Source organism: Myotis davidii, unplaced genomic scaffold (assembly GCF_000327345.1).
Source record: "Myotis davidii unplaced genomic scaffold, ASM32734v1 scaffold142, whole genome shotgun sequence".
Taxonomy (NCBI): Eukaryota; Metazoa; Chordata; class Mammalia; order Chiroptera; family Vespertilionidae; genus Myotis; species Myotis davidii.
In genome coordinates this window covers 1,621,697-1,646,543 of record NW_006294400.1, presented here as the reverse complement: position 1 = coordinate 1,646,543, position 24,847 = coordinate 1,621,697, and the positions used below count along the sequence as shown (strand labels likewise).

The 24,847-nt window shown below is 46.9% G+C and overlaps 1 protein-coding gene across 1 annotated transcript in view; it reads left to right on the top strand.

The window, feature by feature from the left end:
• Positions 1–9,310: 9,310 nt before the first annotated feature.
• The window catches only part of STXBP1 (syntaxin binding protein 1), a 27,411-nt gene continuing 11,874 nt past the window's right edge, over positions 9,311–24,847 (top strand). Inside the window, 12 exon segments of the mRNA XM_015567065.1 lie at positions 9,311–9,360; positions 10,932–11,013; positions 12,186–12,262; positions 13,115–13,193; positions 14,551–14,654; positions 16,367–16,515; positions 18,058–18,142; positions 18,854–18,984; positions 19,968–20,075; positions 21,397–21,457; positions 23,237–23,302; positions 24,020–24,100. Coding sequence (XP_015422551.1) covers positions 9,316–9,360; positions 10,932–11,013; positions 12,186–12,262; positions 13,115–13,193; positions 14,551–14,654; positions 16,367–16,515; positions 18,058–18,142; positions 18,854–18,984; positions 19,968–20,075; positions 21,397–21,457; positions 23,237–23,302; positions 24,020–24,100 — 1,068 coding nt within the window. The 5' untranslated portion in view covers positions 9,311–9,315.

Genomic DNA, 24,847 nt, shown 5'->3' with positions numbered 1-24,847 from the left:
GGTTGGTGTTCTGCTATGTCGGAAGGATGATCACCCAGGGAGGGGAAGTGGTAGAGCGGCCCTAGGATGTGACTGTTTCTCAAGTACCTTTCTATCAACATGCCTGTGCCCCCTCCTGTTCTTTTAAGTCCCAGAGGCACCTGGCACTGCCAGTTCCCCAAGCTGGTGAGGGATTTTCTGTGCACGTTTGCTTGGTTTTTGTGGCCCTGGCTTAGGACTCCACTTCAGCTGGCTCCTGCTTTCCTGGGCCTTCTAGGTCAGTTACCACACATTGTTACAGGAAAGAAGACCAGACTTGGAATTTTAAAATAAGGCTTTATCATTGATAAGAGCTGTGTTCCCGGAAGGAAGGAGGGGAGTGGCTGCCAGCCAGAGGCGGGGACCACCACACCCTGGTTCCTTAACAGCAAAATGACTGGTTCTTTTGGCCACAGTGTTCCCTTCCCGCTGACAGGAGAGTGGAAACAGGCTGCTGGAGCTCTAGGGCCAATTGTCTGGGCAGCAAGCAAAAGTTCAAGTAAACAGAGACAGCTTGAAAAATCCTTGGGACACCCCAAGTCCAGGAACTTCATCCTGAATGGGCTCACTAGCTCACTGGGAAGCAGGGAATCAAGTGAAGCCTAAAGGCATATACCTCCCCAGTGGAGTGGTCCTGGGCATAGAACTCTTCACTAAATTATATCATCTGGAGAGAGGCTTCCCCAGTCAGTTCTCCACCACCCACCCGTCCCAGTCCCCTAACAGAAGGCAGAGCAAACCATTGTCCCAGCACACATTCAGAGGGCAATACTCAAATGATGCCAGGTAAATGGGGGAGGGACAAAGAAGGCCCACAAACTACACATTGTCCCACAAAGAATGACCAGAGAGAATTGCCCCTGGTCTAGGTGATTTAAGCAGAAAAGAAAAAAAAACAACCTACATGGCATTTTGTAAAAGTTTGGTAAGGAAAAACAACAAAAACATGGCATAAAGGCTCAGGTAAAGAATTTGTTTTTTAAGTCACTCTCAAACATAAACATGACAGTCCGAGAGCTCACATGTCAGGTAATGTGAAAAATCAGAATGAAGTGGAAAACGGGCCGGCCAGGCCAACGAAATAGAAAACAAAAAGTGATAACATGGCAGAAGTAACAAACCAATTTTAAAACATGCGAAGCAGAATATATCCTTTAGAGTATGGGAGGCTGATGAGGAAACCACCCCGTCTGCATATCCAGTGAAAGTTCCTGCAAACTCAGCTATTTCTTTTGGATTTTCTGGTGTTTCTCCTCTTCTCAGAGCTCCGCCTTTTTCCCGGTGCATTATCCTGACAAACCCAACCGGACGTTTCCTTTTCCTGGTATCTCCTTGTAACCAGTTACATGGGTTTGGGGAAAGGAAGCGGCCCTCCTGAAACCAGACCTTTGTGTGTGTTGGGGTATGTGGGTGGGGGCCTGTGGAAGCTCCCCTGAGGTGTCACGTCCGTGCGACACCTCTAGGTTGTCTGTACTGAAGGTTCCAGGTGGGGCTTGAGCCTGTGGTCTTGTCATGCTTTGTGAGACTAAACCTTTCTTAATATCTCATACCTGAAGCAGGTTAAATCTTAAAGCAGAACAGATTGGGTTGGTCAAAATCTTGGATTTCAACATAAGAAGGTTCCTACCAGCACGGTCATGGACAAGGCACTTGATCTCGCTCAGATTCACTTGCTTTATAAAGTTGATGAGGTCAGGGCTTCCCAGCCTCGGACGATGGACATTTTGAGCCTGTGCACTGTGAGATGTGTAGCAGCATCCCTGGCCCCTCCCCAGAACATGCCCATAGCACCCTCCAATTGTGACAATCAAAAACGTCTCCAGACATGGCCGAGTGTGCCCTTGTGGGCGGGGTAAGGTCACTCCCTATAGAGAACCATTGGACTAGATGATCCTAAGTCCCCTGTCTGTTCTGGGTTTTGGGGATTCATGAAACATTCCATTCTTTCCCCCGCTTTTCAAAGTGTAGTTTTCCTAACCCTTTAGTCCTTAGGGAAACTCACACTTAACTCAAGAAATGTGATTTGGAGCCATTAAATGCCACATCTGCCAATTTAAGATGCTGGCCACAGCTTGGGTTCCTGCCAAGATCATGGTAGATACTGATTCTTGGTCCCTACAGTTCAGGGCGGGATTCCTGTGGTCATCATAGAGTGAGTGCGCTTAGGAGGCCGAGCTTTCTGCAGAGGAGCAGATACAGGCTGACAACCAAATGGGCCATTCGCAGCTGAGCCCTAATGTGTAGGGCCATGTGCTTGTTCCTGTAGTAACTAAAAGCTTCCCAAATGCCTGCCTATCTGGTATGAAAATGGGCCTCATTAGTGAGGCCTTTAAGAAAAAAGGCTTATTTGGAATAATAGTGCTTTCTGCCCTGGAACACTAATGGCCATTTTAGCATTTTTGGTTTTGTTTGGTCTCTTTGTTTCAAAATATTAATATAACTCAATAGTATTTACTACCATAAACTATTAATTTTAAGAAGATATAGATGTTTTGGTTTTCTTTTTGATTGATGTTTCCATTTGCGTATTTTTGGTAACTTCACAGCTCCTTTTACCCATGGAACATCGTGTTGTAGGCAACCTCTGGAGAAGAAAATAGCTGCTTTGGCGCTGTCGCATCTAAAGTGCAGCTGGGAAGTCCTATTTCTAATCTCCTCTTGTCCCCAGTTTAAGATTTCCTTTCTGATCAGAGTTCCAAGGGCCATGGGCTTTGCTTTAGACTGCCTAGCTCCTTAACCTTTGTCTCTAAACGAGTGGTTCTCAACCTCCTGGCCCTTTAAATACAGTCTCTCATGTTGTGACCCAACCATAAAATTATTTTCGTTGCTACTTCATAACTGTCATGTTGCTACTGTTATGAATCGTCATGTAAATATCTGATATGCAAGATGGTCTTAGGCGACCCCTGTGAAAGGGTCGTTCGACCGCCAAAGGGGTCGAGACCCATGGATTGAGAACCGCTGCTCTAAACCTTAGGAAGCAGAATAGGGAAAATTAGATAGAAAATGAGGAGTCATTTCAGTAACTCTACCCAGCATCTTTCTGAGTCCGAGGTTAGGATTCGGTTTCTCGGAGATCAGGCATTTGTTTATCATCGCGCACTCCTCTCAAATCCTGGCAGCAGCCCAAGGCTGGTGTACAGCATTGGACATTTGAGTCTTATACAGTCTTGGTGTGCTTACAAGGGCAGGGGCATCAAGTCATCGTTCACCCATCCCTGCACAGTCTAAAGCTGTGACCATTCCAGACAGTGGGCCTCCTCCTTCCTCTCCCACTCCCCATCCCCGAAAGGTAACCCTGAATAGGAGCTTTACCAGTTGCCATTCAACAGTATGCAGAATGGGGCCCTGTTCTTGCCCTGTGGCTGGCAATTTGTGGTCTCTATTTTGGTCTCTCTGACTTCCACAAAGTCACACTTTAGATTGAAGTTTATAGGAAATTATAATTTTAGATAATGATATTTTATAGAAGTAAGTGAGGATACCTGTCTTCAGATGAAGACATGATGGAACAGTTTTATATTAAGCAAAACTGCATTTGTTTTTTGAGTTTGAAGGTTTCGTCTAAAATTCTCTGATGACTTTTAAAAAAACCAAACAGCTTTCTTGAGATACGAATCACACACCATACCATTCATCCATTTAAAGTATACAAGTTTAGTGTAGTCAAAGAATTGTGCATCTGTCATAATTTTAGAATACTTTCATTATCCCAAAGAAACTCTGTACTCCTTAGATATCACCCCCAACTCTCCCCCGGCCCCAGGCAACTACTAATCTACTCTCTATCGCTATGGCTTTGCCTATTCTGGACATTTCATAATAATGGAATCACACGGGAGGTAGGGGAGGCCGGGGGAGAGGTCAATGGGGGGGAAGGGGACATATGTATTACTATTTGTAATACCTTAAATAATAATAATAAAAGGAATCACACAACACAAGTAATACCTTAAATAATAATAATAATAATAAAAGGAATCACACAACATGTGGTCTTTTGTGGTTGGCTTCTTTGGCTTAGCATTTTTAAAGGTTCGTTCGTATGTAGCATGTGTAAGTACTTCATTCCTTTTTATGGCTGAATAGTATTTCATTACATGGATATACTTCATTTATTTACCCCTTCACCAGTTGATGAGCAGTTGGGGTACACTTTTTGGCCATAATTAATTGACAGGGGGTGGGGTTCCAGGGTCCCAGCCCGGCACACACTGGTAACCAGTGCAGCTGTCTTCCTAGAAACTCTGTTGCCTTATCAAAGTCTGCTTGGTTTATTTGTAGTTATTTTGTATCTGTCGCCTCCCTAGATGCTTTTCTGTTTCTAATAGTTTTTCAGTTGATTCCCATGATTTCCTGCGGCAGATAGTCTGCATCTTTCTTACCATTATTCTATCTCATTTTGTTTGCCTGTCATAGTGAAATTTCAGAACAATGTTAAGTGAGAGCGAATTAAAAATATAGTCCTGTGTGCCCATGCTGTGCCATGAAATGCGTTACCTTCTGTGGGCCCTGCCCGTGATTCACATTGATACATCTGTTCCTAAATAAACGGAGTTCACTGTCTGCTCCACAGGGGTAAGGATTCTCCTGTTCAACTTTGTATTTACATGTACGGTTTATGTGCATTGGTGCATTGGCACCATTATTTCAAAGTGTATTCACATATGTATTGTGGGTCAGAGAAGTTTTAAAGTTTTTGGTGAAATACTCAGAGTTTGCTTTTAGATGCTTTTGTGATTATTTTAAAGCTGTACTTTTAGTATTTACTTCCTTTTAATAGGGTTTTTACATTATTTGAAAATTTTTGAATGGTGGAAGTGATATGTTATAGTTTTCTTGTCTGTATGAATAACATTTTTATAGTGATATTGTAATCGGTGCCTTTTGTTGAATGCTTCCTATGTGCCTGTAATAGGTATTTTATCTCATTAGTCTTCACAACAGGTCATTAGAGTATTATAATTTTTTTTTAAATATTTGTATTGGTTTCAGAGAGGAAGGTAGAGGGAGAGAGAGACAGAAACATCAATGATGAGAGAGAATCATTGATTGGCTGCCTCCTGCACACCCCTACTGGGCAATCGAGCCCACAACCAGAGCATGTGCCAGCAAATGCCTGAACCTGGATTTTCCCTAGTCCAGTGGTCGGCAAACCGTGGCTCGCGAGCCACATGCGGCTCTTTGGCCCCTTGAGTGTGGCTCTTCCACAAAATAGCACGTGCAGGCATGCACGTACAGTGCGATTGAAACTTCGTGGCCCATGCGCAGAAGTCGGTTTTCGGAAAGGAGATAGACGAAATAAGTATACAAGACGAGTGTAGATGGGAGAATTGGAAGCGGTCGACCTCAGCGAACGTACCTCAATAAGATTGAGGACTTTTTAAGCAAAGGCCAGCTTAGAAGTACCCTCATTAAGTTAATAACAATGTACCTACCTATATAGTTTAAGTTTAAAAAATTTGGCTCTCCAAAGAAATTTCAATCGTACTGTTGGTATTTGGCTCTGTTGACGAATGAGTTTGCCGACCACTGCCCTAGTCTAACTGTAGTTTCCCTTGGCATTCTTTCTTAATCGTGAGGGTGGGGAGGACCTCTGCCCGAGTAGTTAGCGTTCACCCTCACACCACCACGGTCTGTTCAGGAGGGTGCCTTTCCCAGGAGCTACCTTCGGGGCTGGGATAACTGCAGTCTCTGTGCTTCAGGTCGGTAAGAGGAGAGCAGCTGTGAGCTGAGTCCAGCGAAGGGAGGCGCTTCTCCGCCCAGCGTGAGGCCCCGGCTCCTGGTGCACCTGTGCAGGGCAGCGAGGAGCTCCGGGGCCGCAGAGCGGAGAATATTTGAATCCCCTTGGTTTTGAGGACTTGGTGATACTCAGATTCCCCTCCAGCTTCCGGTTCATCTGATATTAGTCCTGCTTTTTCTGGTGCTGTGGAGTGCCCTGGGCTCTGGTGTCCTGATGCGGGTGACTGCGGAGGGCGGTCATTGCCAAGGCTAAGGACAGGGCTTCACCAGGTGGGTAGGATTTACAACTGTCACTAGAGTCTGAGCTTTGGGACTCCAGCTGGTATATCGGGTGCACCTGAAGAGGTCCCAGATAACCTGAGCACCTGCTGTTTTTCTCAGGACTTGTTGAGTTTGGGAGTCAGCTAGGATCTAGGGCAGTGGTTCTCAACCTTCTGGCCCTTTAAATACAGTTCCTCATGTTGTGACCAACCATAAAATTATTTTCGTTGCTACTTCATAACTGTAATGTTGCTACTGTTATGAATCGTCATGTAAATATCTGATATGCAGGATGGTCTTAGACGACCCCTGTGAAAGGGTCGTTCGACCGCCAGGGGTCGCGACCCACAGGTTGAGAACCTCTGCTAGGGTGTGGTTGAAGGAACCCACTTCTTTACTCCTTTGGCAGTGAGGGAAGCAGAGTCGACCAGGCCCATGGCCTCATTGCTACTGTTATGAATCGTCATGTAAATATCTGATATGCAGGATGGTCTTAGACGACCCCTGTGAAAGGGTCGTTCGACCGCCAGGGGTCGCGACCCACAGGTTGAGAACCTCTGACTAGGGTGTGGTTGAAGGAACCCACTTCCTTACCCCTTTGGCAGTGAGGGAAGCAGAGTCCACCAGGCCCATGGCCTCGTACTTATGGAGAAGTTGCAGCTCCCTGGTCTCTTTTGTCCCGTCTCCTTTGACCAGGTGTGTGGTGGAGTGATGTTTGGCTGTAGGAACACATGACTTGGCACACAGAAAGGAGACCAGCTGGCTGGACCAGAGTCAGAGGCTTAATTCTTTCTTTTCACACAAGAGAACTTACAGGGAGATAGACTGTGATCGGCAGCGGATTATTTGTGAGGAAGTAGCCCAAGCGATTTGACTCTCTTAATACTCAGATGGGCTCTAATCCTTGTTTCCTTTTTGGTCTTAGATCAGAAAATGTAGGGCAGGGTTGGAATTGGATGATGACAATGCCCACGACAAGTTATGCCCCGAGAAGCTCAGAACTGATTGGAAGGGTGGGCGTGGCAGCTGTCAGTCCGTCTTCACTACTTGTGATACTTGTTTTAATTTTTTTGATTCTACCTCTATCTTCCCTTATCAAAAAGTGGCTTGAATTTAAAGCCAGTGAATGAAAATTAATTTTGTGTAGCAAAGGAAAAAGTATTAATCCTCAGTAATGAAATAAAGTCAAATAAAAACAGTGAAATATACCATTTTCTGCTGACACTAGCAAAGATTAAAAATAAGCACACCTCAAGTTATTACTTTATCAGTATGTTAATTTGGAAAGTACTGCTGAGGGTGTAAATTGTGCTTTTGCAAAATAGTTCAGAAGAATTTATCAAGAGCCCAGAATATTTGTACTCTGCCTGTTATTCCATACCCGGAAAGCTCTCTTAACAGAATCACTTACATTATTTTTAGACCATTTTTCCTATTACAAAAAATAATATATACTCAATGCAGAAAGCTGGGGAGAACATAGGAAGACAAATTAGCAATCACAGATTAATCATAATCTTACTGCACAAAAATAACATTTTGGTATAACTTGCTCTAATTTTTCCTATTTTTGTATACTTTTAAAAAATAGTTGTAACATGCCCTTTCCCCCCGCTCTTAGCCATATATTTTGAGCAATTTCTCCCTCTGTTGTACTCACCTAGGGAAACCCTAACCCTAAACTAGTTCAAACCAACTCTTCTTTTCTTCCTGGCCTATACCTGGATAGGCGAACATTGTTTGAAAATACACATACACAAAACACAATTGAGCTGCCTGGTTTCACATTAAATTCATGGCCATGAACCTCAAATTAGCCCTTAATACTGTCCAGAAATGCTAAAACATCTCTAAATTCACTTTCCCAGACTTCAGGGAGATTTTGGATACCCTCTTTCTTCAAACTTTCCATATATGAGACCACTTTGCCCTCTCTTAGCCAGGAGTCATCTCCAGCAAGGAGACCCTCACCTCTGCCGCTAGATCTTCAACGTCTCCTCCCTGCTTCCCACTGGGGCCATGTGGTACCTGCCCTTGTTCACGCCTGGTGCTTAATGACTGGCCAACAGTGGCTACACAACAAATGTTACTGAATGAGTGAATGAATGCATATATATATATAGTTCCTATATCATTATTCCTAATGAGTACATAGTATTCCATTGTACAAATGTAACCTAAATGACTTACCACTGCTCTATTACTTTATATATTTGTTTCCAATTTTCATTCCACTGAAACATGGGAAATAATCTAAATGGCTATTGGACTATTATGGTTGCATTTTAAATCCTAGGAGGCATTTTTATTAACCTGGGGAAATGAGTTTGGTGACTGGCACACACACACACAAACACACACACACATATTTCATGATTTTAACTGTAAACATGCAGAGAAAAAGCTAGTAGGAAATAACTAAAATGTTCATTAAGCATTTCAAGTTGACAGGATTACAGATTATTTTTCTTTTTTATTTTTTTTAAGTAAACAAGTAACACACGGTATTTTCTGTTTTCCAAGAGTACTGCAGTGAGTGCGTTGTTACAATCAGGAAGACAGTCTAAACATTTCAGAACACGTGTACTGCACATCAGATTATTGCGAGTAGTCAAAGGCAGTTAGGAACCACTGTGCTCTAGAGAAGGACCTACGTGTTTGAAACACACTTGCTAACAGGCCTGCTCACTCCCTGGGTTTAGAAAAGGTGGTAACGTGGCATTTCTGATGAGCCCCGCACGGCTGGGGACACTCAGGTGGAAAGGGGAATGACAGAGACTAAGCAAACACTCTTTGGGAACCTCAATTTTTAAGTATAAAGTAGTCCTGAGACCAGAGAGTTTGAGAACCACCAAATTAAGGAAACAGGAAGAGAACTCTTTTTTGTTGTTGTTCTTGTTAATCCTCACTGATTGTTGGAGAGAGTGGAACGGAGGGAGTGGGAGAGCGAGAGATGAAAGGTTGATGTGAGAGGGACACATTGATTGGTTGCCTCCCGCACATGTGGCCGGGGACCAAACCTGCATCCCAGGTACCCTTGACTGGCAATTGAACTTGTGACCCTTTGGTTCACAGGCCAGAGCTGTACCACTGAGCCACACCGGCCAGGGCAGGGAGAAAACTCTTTATGGTGGGTTGAGTCTGGCTCAGTGAATAGACATTGAACAACGAGAACAAAGCCTGTGGGGAGAAAAATTACCGAGTCTAGTAGGCAGGAGATGAAGTCCTTGAAATTACCTTAAAGTTTCCTTTCTGCTTTTCTTCCTCCCTTTCTTTTGTCCTTTTTTAGAGATCATGCATGATGTGATAAAGAAGGTCAAGAAGAAGGGGGAGTGGAAGGTAAGCAGACAGTATAATTAATGGCCTTAACGGTGAGTTCATGTGGAAAGAACTACGGTGGGGGAAAGTGTAGAGGCAGAGAGTGAAGACCTTTGTTGTGTCCAGAGAATAAAATTTTAAAAAGGTAATCTGCTTATGCCTCTCATTTGATAGGATCCTGGTTATGAAATCTCTTGGTCATAAAGCTTATCTGAAAGAGCACCTGCTGGGGCAGGTTCGCAGTTGGAACTCTTTTATTCAAACAAAATCTTCCCTGAAACCCGTATTTAAGCAGGAGAGGGTGGAATTCTGCCCACTGTGGGAGAGAAAGGCAAGGCCCTTTGGCCTCTCTGGCAGCCTTAAAGCATCTCCATGGAGCCCACACAGCAGTGTGGAAAGCCCTCTTTTGGTCTGTCCCCATCTGTCAGTAACTACATGTTTATTCATGTAACTTTGAGAACAACGCTGGCCGTTTCACATGTAATGTACATGAAACAAGTATTTAAGTCAAACTGATTGTGGCCTCAGTTCCTGGAGCGGGTGACACGAGGAGCGGACAGCGTGCTGCCCTCCATTCAGGAAGTCGGCGTTTTAAGGGTCACTTGGTTGTCTGGGGCAGGGCCTTCCACTGGCCAGGAGAGCATGCAATCTCGCTTGAACTTCCCGTGCGCTATTGAAGTTTATTCCAACCACTCTTGCCTGCAAGTTTGCAAGTCCATCGGCCGGTAGCAGCAGAGGTGACGGCCCAGGCGGGTTTTGAAGTCTCCCCTGGACTTGGGAGACTGTGTTAGCAGCACATCCCCCTCACCACCAGAGCGGGAGGCCATGTGGTGGGAACTCTCTATGCCCGTCTCTGTGGACCTGGGAGCTTTAAAAGGTCTCGAGGAAGCTGCTGCATAGGCTGAAGCCTGGCCCTCGTGCTGCAGCAGCGTGCTTTCTGGGCCACATCATGTCTGGCCTCTGTTACCTCCGTTTATATCATTAAAGGGGGAGAGGAGAACTAGCCTTGTTCTAACTGCATCCCCCTGTCCACCGTGCCGACAGGAGCTAGGAGAGGTTAGCTGAAGAATTGCAGGGGTGAAACTTTTAGACCCGATGGCACGTCTTCCTGAAGCACAGTTGGCTCCCAGATGATGTGTCTGCTGGTGAAGTGCGTCCTGATGACATTGTAACAGTCCTCACCTTCCAGACTGTCCTTGTGGCACGAGTGCTCCCCCTCCCTTTAGGAAAAAGCTCTGCCCTGAGAAAAGACTCCAGTGTAGCTTCTGAGTGTGGGTGCTATAGAGTATTTTTATCTCTTTCTTTGCATTTTTATGAGTAATTGATTTCTTTATCATGAAAAATCAAAAGTTTAATATTTTTTAAACTTACAAAATTAAGTCAAGTCAATAAGAGCAAGCTCTTAACTCCCAAGTTAGGTTAGCGTGTGGGGGAAAAAGCTAGCATGCATTTCAGCTAACTTCTGCTGGCCCCAGGAAATACTGAATCTCAGTGTTCTGCCTTCTGGGGCTTATGTTGAGGTCTGACGCGGTGAGCCGATGAGAAGAGCAGAAGGTGCCATACGGGCTGTAAGCTGGTCTCTCTGCTTCCAGGTGCTGGTGGTCGATCAGCTGAGCATGAGGATGCTCTCCTCCTGCTGTAAGATGACGGACATCATGACCGAGGGGATAACAAGTGAGCGCACCATTCTCTCTGCCCTTTAGTGACACTCAGGCCTTCCCCTTGTGCCAGCTTTCCTCCTCCCTATTCAGTAATACCTACTTGACTTTAGATTCTTCCACTGACCTGGGTGGTAAGACTGTAAGTTCCTGAGAGAGACCCAAGGCTTCTTGTCCATCACTGAATTCCTAAGCCACTGCTAGATGCTCATTAAATATCTGTTCAAGCAGTGGTCTCAACCTTCTGGCCCTTTAAATACAGTTCCTCATGTTGTGACCCAATCATAAAATTATTTTCGTTGCTACTTCAGCACTGTAATGTTGCTACTGTTATGAATCGTCATGTAAATATCTGATATGCAGGATGGTCTTAGGCGACCCCTGTGAAAGGGCCGTTCGACCGCAAAAGCGTTTGCGACCCACAGATTGAGAACCGCTGTGTTAAAGGATGCCAAAAGAAAGGCTAAATCAAGGGAAAAGGCAGGCCATCCAATAGGGAAAAAATGGGCAAAAGACCTGAACAGGCACTTAAAAAAAGAATAAATCCAAAATGGCCAATAAATACATGAAAAATTACTTGCCCACTTTAAGGGTCAGGGAACTACAATTGAAACCAGAGTGAAATATGGCTGTACACTCACCAGACTGGAATATTTAAACGCTGATACTGCCAAGTGACAGAGAGGATGTAGAAAAATGGGAACTCCTATATGATGGAGTGTCAGTTGGTACAGCTACTTTGGGAGTGTCTAGGAGAGTTGAAGTGTCCTATGGTCAGATGTTTTGAGCTTACAAACTTATTTTCATTAATTTTTTAAAACTACATTTTTCTCTATCAAAGCGTGGGAATTCTAAAGGAACTTGGAATTTGGGGGACAAATGAACAACAACAGCAACAAAACCTGAAGGAAGGGGCAAATTTTCCATTTTCAATCAGAGCAAATGAAGGAATTTACTGAAACCGAAATGGGGAGTGGGAAATATTTAGTGTGATAAAGTTTCAGGTCTTCTAAAACCTCAGCACAGTGGGACGGCAGAAAGTGGTGACTATCAGGAAGGGGCAGTGACGCCCCCGCTCCCAGGTTTTTATCTGTGCTTGTCTGAAGGTAGCCTGTGCCTGTCACTTCCAGTCTTGTGATGCCCAGTTGAGTTTTCTCACTCACGGTGGGCTGCTGTTTTGTTGTCTAGTTGTGGAAGACATCAACAAGTGCAGGGAGCCACTGCCCAGCCTGGAGGCTGTGTACCTCATCACTCCGTCAGAGAAGGTAAGTCCTCCCCCAAGAAGAGCTTTGGCTAAGATCACACGTGCTGGCGTAGCGTCTGCGCAGCCGTGTCTGCAGTTTCTGGGTTAAGCACGCATGTAACACACTGCTCTGCTCTCCATGCAGTTCACAATCAGGGGTGGGAGAGGCAGAGAGGAGTGAAGAGAGCCTTACGCTTTCTGAAATACACCGCTGGCCAGAAAGCCAGTGCCAGGCCATTCAGCTTCCCCCTTGCACTCCCTCTCTGGTTAGGGACCTGCTTTATCTAGTTAGGGACCAGCCTTCTGAGATTAGGTATTTTATACTTTCAGGCAGAATTCATCAACAGCCCATTAGTGTTCGGAACTGCCTGTCTTATCGTTTTGGAGGGTTGGTTCAAATCAGTATCCAGACAAGGTCCACCTCCTTGCTTTGGGCTAACAGTTGTCTTAGGCTTGTCTCTCAGTCCATAAATTGCCCCCAGTTTTAACACTTTCTTTTCACTTGTAAAAGTTGGCTTATGAATGAGTTTCTGAAGATGCAACTACACTGCTAGAACTTCATCGGTGTGAATCTCCTAGAAGGTTTCTGACCAGTTTCCTCTTTTGTGGGTCTCTTCTTAGGAACCCATGTTATGGTGGCATCAAAGAACTGACACTGTCATTCTGGAATGATCTAAGAAGGCTCTTGTTCATCTAAACTCCCAAATAATCCTCGTTGCAAATCCCCAAACATGAGTTAGAATTATACATTAAAAATCCCCTGCTATTTTTGTGCAAGTAGCTTGAATGCCCTCTTGGATTTAATTTTGACCAGATATAGGCTCCATTTGCTTCTAGAATTGGATTCAGTTCCCTTTTTTATCCCTCTTCACAGTCTATCCGCTCCCTCATGAATGACTTTAAGGACCCACCGACTGCTAAGTACCGGGCTGCCCATGTCTTCTTCACTGACTGTGAGTACGGCTGTCAGATGCTGCCCCCTCCTCCAGGGTAGCCTTTCTGCACGGCACGGCTGAGCCAGAGCCAAGCCAGGGCAATGGGGAAGAAATGGGTCGTTGCTGTGATTGTCCTGATCTTTTCTTTTCTTTCAGAAGAAAAATTGCATTAGAGACAAAAATAAGCACACCCACATGCAAACCCTGTAGCCAGGGCAGACCTTCCTGATGAAAATAGCACCTTCTTAGGGCTGAGCAGAACGTCCCGGCGCCAGCCTTGGCGTCTCACCGTGTGGACTTCCGGATGTCACTAAAGTATAGTGTATGTCCATCTGCTTTCCAACCTCAAAGGTTTCCCCTGGTCTTTATCTCAGCTAGACTGGCATCGTTGTCCTGGAGTCCATTCTGTTATTTGTGTGCAAGGAGCCCGTGCGCTAACATCCTGGTCAATCTTTGTTAACAGCAGAGAGCTGAGTAAGGCGGGATAGCTAAAGAGCGCACAACCCTAACATGTTCCCTAGTGTTCTTCAAAGGAAAACCGGCAGAACTTACCCCTGAGAAAGTGGGGAAAGGTTCTGGCAAAAAATACTTTTATACCATTTGAATGTGGGTGACAAGAGAGAGCAGGTAGGCAGCATGAGTAATAATGAAACAAAAGTGCATTTCTGGGACCCTGCACTGTTTGGCCCAGGAGAGCTGCGTGAACTGTGGTTCCCCACCAAGTGGGTCTCCTGAGCGGCTGAGTTCCTTCGAGGGTCCAAGAAACACCAGCACCACATTGCCCAGTGGTTTGACTTTTCATTATTTTATTTTTCATGAGCATGTCGGATGCATGATGTTGTGTGTATATATATATATATTTTTAATATATTTTATTGATTTTTTTACAGAGAGGAAGGGAGAGGGACAGAGAGTTAGAAACATCGATGAGAGAGGAACATGGATCAGCTGCCTCCTGCACACTCCCCACTGGGGATGGGCCCGCAACCAAGGTACATGCCCTTGACCCGAATCGAACCTGGGACCCTTGAGTCCGCAGGCTGATGCTCTATCCGCTGAGCCAAACCGGTCAGGGCGATGTTGTGTATATTGCAGGTCTTTTCCTGCAATATAAAAAAAAATATTAAAAACAGTTGTTTTTTTATTAGCTGTCAGAATCTCAGTCTTTATTGCCCATTGTTTCTCTGTTGAGGGCCTTGTGGGTGTTTTTATACTCCTTTTATAGCCTAGAGATAGTGGATATTTTAGGAAGGAATTAACTTTTTATTTCCTTTGTTAAAATGCTAATAAATGAAGAATCCACCAGACACGTGTGACTATTGAAATTAACCAGCAAACAGACAGGAAAACCTAGTGTCTTTTGTCATTCCTGCAGCTTGTCCAGATGCCTTGTTTAATGAGCTGGTAAAATCTCGAGCAGCCAAAGTCATCAAGACTCTGACAGAAATCAACATTGCGTTTCTCCCCTATGAGTCCCAGGTGAGGCTGGTAGGGAGCCATGGAACTCTGCATCCTTGTTACTCTGTCGGGAGCTCTGAGAGGGTGGGGTAGGCGTGCAGTACACAGAGTGGGGAGGGAAGGTGTCATATTCTGGAAGACAATGAGGGGTTGTGAGTGGATGTTTATGTAATGGAAAGAGGCGGTATTCCTGAGGGGTCTGCCCGGCCTTCATCTTACTCGGTATTTATTTCTGACCTTTTTAAAGCCTTTGTGTGCACTTCTCCTTGCTCCCAGCGTTCACCCCAACTGGCTGAGTCCCGAATAACCAAAAGGTGGTCAATCCAAAAAGAGCATGGAAGGAGAGATGGGAAGGGATCAGACAACGCCCATCTGCTGTGAAGGAGACTGTTTCTATGTAGAGATAACCTCAGCCTGTCATGTGCTGAGCGAACAGATGGCAGCCTCCGTCATTAGCCCTTAACACTGCCAGTGCCAGGAGGGCGGCAGCAAGCCGCCTCCTTGGAAAACACAAAGTTGTTAAACCAGTAAAAGAGAAGCTGATTGTGAGAGGGCACAGAATGAATGGCTTAGTCTTTTAAGATTTTTAAAAATCTTCTGGCAAACAAAGAAATGAGATAACAGGACATTTATGCATTTTGTAGAGATAAAAAATGATTGTGGCATATGTCAGTGGTCGCCAACCTTTCGGACCTCACGGCCCACCAGTGGTCTGCGGAGCACTACTGGTTGGCGACCGCTAGCATATGGAATCTTTTTTTATTTTTGCATATGGAATCACCTGTTCTTAGCTAAGGAGGGATGGAAAAAGTACAGCATGAACATTTAAACACGGTCTCCTTCCCAGTTGGCCCAAAGCCTATTCCCTGAGGGCAGCACGTTTTTTCCTCTCTGTGAGCCCTGTCACCACCTGGATTGAACGCAATCCACCTTTAGCATGTTCCAGCACACCATAGATTTTAAAAAACAATACACTTCAAACACAGCCCTCCGCTTTTCTAGATGATCAGGGCGGTTCACATCAATGAGATTCTGAGAAAATACTTAGCTGGTAGGCTAAGGAGTGTAAGAGAAAACTTGAAACTTCGAACTCTCCAAAGAAAAAGAAAAGTAGAACATACCCCTGAGAATACAAAATTGTTTAATCAAAAAGCACCATTTGCACACAGTCACAGCACAATTTCTAGCTTATCCCTTATTTACTTAACCCTCTAATGGCCTGTGAGGTCTGACACTAGGCTCCTCTCCTGCTCTCCTCCCGGGCTCCTCATTGTTCATCAGACACGCTTGCCTCAGGTTTTGGCACAGCCATCCCTCCGTGGGCAAGTCCCTGCTGGTGAGAAACTCTGCACCTCCTCAAGCCCTGTTCAAACGTCACCTTCTCCAGGAGGCCTTGTCCTCCCTGTCCAGCCCATCCGGGCATTCTTTCCCTGCTTTATTATTTTCTCATACACACACCAGTTTCTCACATGCCATACAACTTACTTCATTATGTTTATTGTTTGTTTACTGCCTGCCTTCCCTTCACGCACTCCACAAGGATGATCATGTTTTGGTCACGAATAGTTCCCATGTGTTTAGCACAGTGCCTGGGCCAGCAGACACCCAGCCCAGATTTGAAGGATAAATGAAAACATGCTCTGTAGACTTGCTATCAGGTTTGGAGAAAATTCTGACGTTCAGCATCCTGGATGCAAACACTATATATGCGTATATTTTTGCCGCCTCCTCAGGTGTATTCTCTGGACTCGGCTGACTCTTTCCAGAGCTTCTACAGTCCCCACAAGGCTCAGATGAAGAATCCTATACTAGAGCGCCTGGCAGAGCAGATTGCCACTCTGTGTGCCACGCTGAAGGAGTACCCAGCCGTGCGGTATCGTGGGTAAGAGCGCGCTCGGGAGAAACTGTCCCGACTCCTCTGGCCTTAACATTCCTTTGCCAGTTGTCTCAGGGTCAAGATTTGAGTGTCTCGCATTTATAATTATTCTTCCAACGGTTTTGTCATTTTTTAAATTTTGTGAACTATAGTAATACATACAGAAAAGAGCATGAAATATACATAGATGTTCAGTTATGAGTAACTAAAATATGAACCCCTATTTAATCGCCACCCAAGTTCCCTGTAGTTTTTCATCTCTTCCTAACCTTTAAAAACAAACATCATCTTTGCAGAAGATGTTTCAGAGTAAGGTAAAATACAAAGAAATAATTCTATAAAGGACACAGTCAGGTTTTATAAAGTCATCCATGCATCACTTACCTGCTGTGTGCTAAGTGCTGGGGAGACTCCCCTGAGGACACAGCCCTGAGCTGGGCGGGCAGGGAACATCCCAGCAGATGGGCCATAGCTGTGCACACCTGCAGTGTGAGCCCTGCGAGATATGACTAAGGGCAGACCAGCCAAGGGCCCTTCGGCCCTTCGAGCTGAGAGGATCAAAAGCAGCTCAGACTAGAGGGGTCGTTGGAACTAGGTCTTGAAGGACAGGTTTGGATTTCAAAAGACCGATGAGCACCAGAGGCCTTTTCTGTGACAGGTGGCTTTGCCATTGGAATGAGCAAAAGCGTGGAGCTGGGGAAACCAAGGGCAAGTTTGAGGAGGATGGACCGTCTAGCACGGTGTGTAGGGCAGGGCGACATGGGGCCATTTCTGGAGGCCTCCAATGCCAGCTTTGGGATTAGGTCCTTCAGCGGCTGTCCCCGGGAAACCTTTGGGGGTTGACGGGGGAGTGAACGCAGGAGTCAGGGGAGGAGAAACTGGAGCCAGAGGAGCTGAGGGCCTGAACCTGGAGTGCGGGGGTCAGTGTTCCACCCAGCCTGTTGCCTTTGTCTGCTGGACGTGTAACCGTAGAATGACGCCTCCCTTGGTCTGCCCCAGCGTCTGACCCCTCTGTGGTTGGTGCTCCCTGACAAAAGCTGGAAATGGGGGCCGAGGCCATCTCCCCTGAGAGAGGAGTGGCGGATTGGAGTTCATGCGTGGGAGGGCTGGGCTGGGAGCAGAGGCGCTTCAGCCTGAGCCTGGCCAGCTGGCAGGCAGCACCACACACTGTGTACAGCGGGTGGGGCCCCGGAAACGCTGTCAGGCTGAGCCCAGGGTAAGGTTCAGAGGTTCTCACTTGCTAGCAAACAAGACCCAAGGGAAGTGAGACTCGGGTGGGTCAGGCTCAGATGACTGATGCCGGGGAAAGGACGGATGGTCAGGACCCTCTGCTGATGTGGGGCTGCTCATCGGAAGCTGCTTTTCACCATTTCTGTTGCAGGCACAGAGCTAAATACTTGATTCTGTTTGTCCTTTTTAATGAAACACGCGTATGTGCCTGTGTTCTCATTGTAAAAGAGCAATGCAGGTGAAACTCGCGTGCCCCCTGACCTTCCCGCAGTCCTGCCTCTCTCCCAAGGCCGTCACTGTGTCTCTCCTCCTCGGCAGGGAGTACAAGGACAACGCTCTGCTGGCCCAGCTAATCCAGGACAAGCTCGACGCCTACAAAGCCGATGACCCCACCATGGGCGAGGTAAGAGGCCGTGGACCGCGGGATTCTCTCACCGGGTGATGTGAGTGCCGCTGTCTCTGCTCGTGGCCTCTGGTGCCATGCTCAGCCCCTTGGGCAGGCCGATTGAGACTCTGGTCAGTGTAGCTAGGGCGACGACTCCTTTCTGTTCTCCGGGACGACCCCAGATTTAGCACTGAAAGCCCTGCGTCCTGGGAACACCCTCCACAGAACAATGTCAACCCCAGAAAACGGACCTTGTGCAGATCTCACTAGTTTGCACACGTACTTGTGTGTGTGTGAGTTCTATTTAATTGTATCACATGTATAGATTCCTGTAAGCCCACAGCAGTCAAGGCACAGAGTTCTCGTCATCTCGGGTTTACAGCCACAAGTCCCAGGGCCGGGAACCCCTTGGCCCGGGCAGATGCCTGGTGGGCCACCCGTTCATAGCTGAACCCAGTGGTGCTCTTCTTTGTGAGCTCACCTTGGACCACCACCATTTCAGATCTGCTTCAAAGGACACTCGCTATGAAACAGACATCCTGGGTTCTCTCTCACATGGTGTGGACTGGTATTCTGGTCAAGCAGTAAAGGGACTGTGTTCCGTGCTATTTCAGTAGGTTTTGTCTCCGAGTTCACTTCCTGCTGCCCCTTTTACAGGAGGGCCATGCGTGGTGCAGAGCCAGCACTGTCCGGAGTGCTTGTGAAAGTCCCCCGTGTCCTTCCTTCTAGGGCCCAGACAAGGCTCGCTCCCAGCTCCTGATCCTGGACCGCGGTTTCGACCCCAGTTCCCCTGTTCTTCATGAGCTGACCTTTCAGGCTATGAGTTATGATCTGCTGCCTATCGAGAATGATGTGTACAAGTAAGTATACCATCCGGAGGGACTGCAGCTTTGCAAACGAACCAGATACAACCTCTGACTTAGGAAAAGGGCGTCATCAATCTTAGGAGAAGTAGGTGTTTCCATAGTCTTGTCAGTTAGCCTAGAAGCTTGTCTGTGAGTTCCCAAAATCCTCATGGCACTTCTAGCCAGGAACCCGGGCCCCTTTTGGGGAGAACAAGGACTTTAGTTCCCAGCTCTATATAGTCTGTCCTCGTGTCAGTATGTCGTCGATTTGGGCATGTGTGCATATCTTTTTCAGAGTTGAATCTTACTTGCAGATCATCAAATATGATGACAGATAGATCCACAGGAGTTTCTTACTGAACTCATTTGCAGAGGAGCCGTTTCCTTCATTATAAACATTTTTCTTGGTAGCAATCATTAGAAATTCAGTTTCTAAAAACTAATCTTTATTTTTATGGAAACAGACTGCACTGCTCTCATGTCATTTACATTGATCATAAGGGTAGTGAATGAAAGTTCTGGAACTCTGAGTGGATCTCTGCTCTTCTCCCTTTGGCACCTGCGGTTCTTGTCTTCCTTCGATGTTCATGCTTTCACAGGCGTCCTGGGCCGAGGGCCTGTGCAGGTCACTGCTGACGGTGGCAGGCACCCCGCATTGGATGGTGCTCAGGCCTTTCTGGGAGAGGGACAAAGGGTGGTCTTTGTCTTTCCCTTGTAACTCACTATGACCTGACTCCACACCCCGAGCCACATGGCTCAGGTGGCGCTCACGTCAGCTGACCCTGAAGCATCCAAGACGGAACTCCGTGTCAGTTGACCTTGATTGGAGCTCTCTGCCCGAGGAATTGTAGCCATTAGTGCCCATTCTGCAGACACCAGATGGTCATGGAGCTTATAAAGTCATTCCTGGGGACATCTGTCTGCTGAGGACTGTGAGCTCTTGTCTGTTGCAAACCAGAGGGGACTTGGATGGATTTTGTGGGTCCTCCCCTCTCTAGGTATGAGACGAGCGGCATCGGAGAGGCACGGGTGAAGGAAGTGCTTCTGGACGAGGACGACGACCTCTGGATAACGCTGCGCCACAAGCACATCGCAGAGGTGTCCCAGTAAGAGCCCTCCCGCCCTCCTCCAGGGCGAGGCGTTTCTCTCTCCCCAGGGTGTTTCCAGTGTGCGTTCTGGGCAGCTGGGGTGGAGCGCATCAGCGATGAACTCGCTGCCTTAGCAAAGTGGCCAACATGCTAACCTCTGATGATAAACCCCTTCTGATCCCTGGCTAGGGCTCCACCAGCTTCAGGAAGTTAGAAAATTCATCCTGTGTTAGGGGGACTTTAGGATTTTGGAAAGCATTTGTACCTCTCAGCAAAATCCAAATGATAAAAGCCTAATATGCGAAGTGTCCGACCATTCAACCAGTCGCTATGCTGTACACTGATCACCAGGGGGCAGACGCTCCAACCGGTAGGTTAGCTTGCTGCTGGGGTCTGGCCAGGCAAGACAGGCTGGACACACCATGGAGCCCTCCCGTGGTCCCTCTCCGGCCCCGATCATGCACCGGTGGGGTCCCTTGGCTTAGCCTGTGACCTCTCGCAATCTGGGACCCCTTGGGGGATGTCGGAGAGCCAGTTTCAGCCCAGTCCCTGCAGGCCAGGCCAAGGGACCCCACTGGGCCTCTAGTGCTTTATAAACACTAAGTATGTAAAATGAGTTTGTTCCATTTAAAGGTCCAGACCCCACCATGCAGTTCTCTCTTATGTAGCTGGTGTGTGATCTTCCTCTTCTGTGGTCATACCTAACATTTCTGAGCAAGAACTGTCTCCACACACAGAGCAGACTTTGCTCTGAAAATGTTTCAAAATGTTTCCAATATGTAAATGTTATAAGACCTTTTAACAGTTCTGCTTTTAGAAAAAGACACATTCTGCCACATTGAGTTGGTCCTCAGGAAATTCACAGGCAAGAGTGAGAAAATAATCATCTTGGCTAGCTCTGCTGTTGAGAAGTGGTCTCCACACTTCGGGGATCACTCAACTTTGGAAAATGTTGGTTCACATTTCCAGTATTTACATTTAATTAAATTTATCTGTGAAGTAAAATATATGCTTTGTTGTACTAATGTGTATATTTTACAGCATATACAAAAACATAAATTTGAAAAGGATGAAGTAAAATAAGTATAAGTAGATGTCCTAATATTTACTTCTCTCTTCTGGGATCATCTCATGCACCCCACTCTGGAGAACCCTGGTTTAGAATATTAGCTAGAAAAACACTGTCTGTCTGTCTCTCAGAAAGTCACTTGAACTGCATCCCTTACGACAGGAGAAGTCACCACATTTTCCTAAAGGAAGACTTGCATTATCCCAATGTCACTCATACAGAGGCACTTGGTGTTGCTTTGAGACTTAGCTGCCTTCTTCTGTCTTCCAGGGAAGTCACCCGTTCTCTGAAAGATTTTTCTTCCAGCAAGAGAATGAACACGGGGGAGAAGGTGAGCCCACCCTGCTTTCTCCCCAGGAGCAGGGAGAATGCCACCCCGGCATCAGGCTGGGGAGCTGGGGAGCTGGGGGCCATAGTCCTCCTTCATCCGTGATCATTTTGTCTTACTTTTGCATTCAAGACTGAGATCCAGACCCCGTCTTCTGATATTTATAGAGAGCTTCTTTCTGTTACTCTGTGGATCCATATTTGCTGTTTTGGATCATGATTCATTTTAAGCCAGAAGAACCGTGAAGCCTTTTTTAGCTTGTGAAGGAATTAGAATTCATGACCTAACTTTCCTGGGCCTCTCCTTTTCCTGCTGTTTACAGAGGTGCTTACCCATCAGCAGAGGGAGATGAGCTCTGATTGTGTCACTCCCTGGCTTAAAACCATTTATCAACTTCCCGTTCCCAGGAGAATCAAGCCTCACCCACCTGCTGACACATCTATGGAACCTGGGTCATCAGACTCCAGAGACTCTCTGGTCTCGAACATCTCTGTCTCCCTCCTTCCTGTCCCACCGCCTTCCTCCAGCCACACCTGAGCTCCTTGTCTGGGCCTTGCCTTGTGAAGTCCCAGTCCTTTGCTCAGGTGTCGTGTTTTTTTGTTTTTAAAATGTTTTTAGTCCTAACCGATTTGGCTCAGTAGATAGAGCGTTGGCCTGTGGACTGACAGGTCCCAGGTTCAATTCTTGTCAAGGGCATGTACCTTGGTTGTGGGCACATCCCCAGTAGGGGGTGTGCAGGAGGCAGCTGATAGATGTTTCTCTCTCATTGATGTTTCTAACTCTCTATCCCTCTCCCTTCCTCTCTGTAAAAAATCAATAAAATATATTTTCAAAATAAAATAAAATGTTTTTATTGATTTTTAGAGAAAGAGGGAGAGAGAGAAACATCAATGAGAGAGAAACATTGATCGACTGCCTCCTACATGCCCCCCTACTGGGGATTGAACTTGCATCCTGGGTATGTGCCCTGACTGGGAATTGAACTGGTGATCTCTTGGTGAATGTGACACACTCCATCCACTGAGCCACACCAGCCAGGTCGGGTGTTGTTTCTGGGGGAGGAGGAGGAACCTTCCCTGCTCCTCCCTAGACTGGTGCCGTGCCTCTGCTCTGTGCACCACACTGACACCCTCAGAGAGCGCCAGGCCATTCAACGGGACAGTCCCCGCCAAACGTGAGCTTTTCAAGGCAAAAGTACTTGACATCCTTTTTTTTTTTTTTTTGGTCCTTGTATGTCCAGCACCTAAAAGTGTCTGGAATGTAGTAGTAATTCAATAAATTCTTGTTGGATAAATGAGCGAGATTAGGTGGGTCGCACAGTTAGAGGGTAAGCAGACCCCTTTCACCTGTCAGGATGCTGATTCCAGCCTTTTCACCTTCTCCCTACTGTCCCCTGTCTACTCAGCTGCAGCCTTTCAACATGAACATGATGCCAAAACAGCTTAAGCTGGGGATGCAGAGAGGCAGTGGATAGACAAAAACGTGTTCTTTCCTGGCAAGAGTTATGCTCTCAGTAACTGTCTATAAAACATAACTGCTGGGCTCCGGAGTTCAGCTCTCCACCCGTAAGATAGTCATGCTATTTGGGTCAATAATTATTTGAGCAGAAGCTTGGCAGTCTGAACACACATGATCTTGTGTGTAATGGATTCCTTTTGAGAGTTACAGAACACACTTGGGGCTTTGGTGCTGGCTGCTGTCCTGTCCTGCGCCCACCACACTTGCTCAGCCTCCTAGGTCAGAGCCACGGGCGTGAGACCATCTGCTTTCCTTTCTTTACAGACCACCATGCGTGACCTGTCCCAGATGCTGAAGAAAATGCCCCAGTACCAGAAAGAGCTCAGCAAGGTATGGCGATCCAAAGTGACTGAATGGGATCGTGAGTGTAATGAGCTTCAGATAGGCGTCTCAGAGTCCTGGCACACTGACCGGTCCATTGACATCCACGGATCTTCAGTCATCTTCTATTCTTACTAGACATCTTCCATTCTTACTAGCCAAAAATGGGAGGCTGGGGTAGACAGCTTCTTTCCTAGGACTTTTCTCCTCTTCATCTTTTTCTCTGTATTCTTCCTATTCCTCTTCCATCAACCTCGCCATGGGGCTGCCTGAGTGTCATCACAACCTGGCAGCTGGCTTCCCCAGAGTGAGTGACCCGGGAGAGAGAGCTGGAAAGAAGTCACATGCCCTCCCGGTCCTGATGCGGGACATCACACATCACTTCCTCCGCACTGTTCCTTAGAAGCGAGTCACTGAATCCAGCCCACACTCAAGGAGGGGGAACTAAGCTCCTCCTCCTGGAAGGGAGTAATATCGAAGAATTTGTGGGCACGTTGTGCAGCCATCAGCCCACCCATCCCACCCACGAAGGATTCCTCCTTCCTGTTGACCCTTTGAATGTGGTTTGTTCCTCTCTCTTGACACATAATGCCCTGCCTTGTGGTGGTTGTGTGCGACCTGCATGAGGCTGGTGATTCCTTGGTGTCTGGCCCAGTGTTTATGCATCATAGGGAGGTGGCACACATATCAGCGAGTAATTCTTGCTCACAAACTGCTTTTTCCTAGTATTCCACCCACCTGCATCTTGCCGAGGACTGCATGAAGCACTATCAAGGCACCGTGGACAAGCTCTGCCGGGTGGAGCAGGTAGGACCCTTTCCTTCTCTTCCTGCCATGACCACTTACCCAGCAGAAGTTTAACCTCTGACCTTGAACATCCTGCAGAATCATAGGAAATAGAGATGGGAAGGCCTACGGGATCGTGTGGTCTCACCTCGCGAGCCAGTGCCGCACCCTCTCAAGGGTAGGGACTGGATGGTCTGGAAGGCCATGCCGTGTGGATTTTGCATGTCTGGCTTTCCAGAGGTTCTGAGCCCTACAGGCGGGGCCGGCTGAGTTTATATCCGAATGCATTTCCTCCTGCTGCAGCCACAGCAGCTTCGGAGGCCTCGGGTAGTGCAGTAGCAGGTGGGGAACTCGCCCCCGCCTCACTGATCGCAGTTAGGGCTGGAAGGGTCAGAGTTTGGGATTTGAGTGTCTGTCACGGATTTGTTTGCTGTGCCCATTTCTCTCTGTATTTTCCTCATCTGCAGAGGGAAATGCAGTGCTGCCATGACTTCTGGGAGTGTGGTGTGGTGTGGTGTGGTGTGGTGTGGGGTCAGTAAGCTAGCACTTAGTTCTTCCATTGTAATACCATGACCCAGCCAGGGGCAGCTTCTGGCGGGGAGAGAGCACTCAGCCATCCTGAGGCCTCAGCAGAAGGCCCGCTTCACAGTAAAAACAGCTCAAGTTCTCAGTGAGATGCTGAGATTACATCTTCTGGTTTGATGTGATGGGCTCAGCTTAGGTTTGAGAGACCCGCCCCGATTCATTGCCTCTTCGAATGGACGCAGC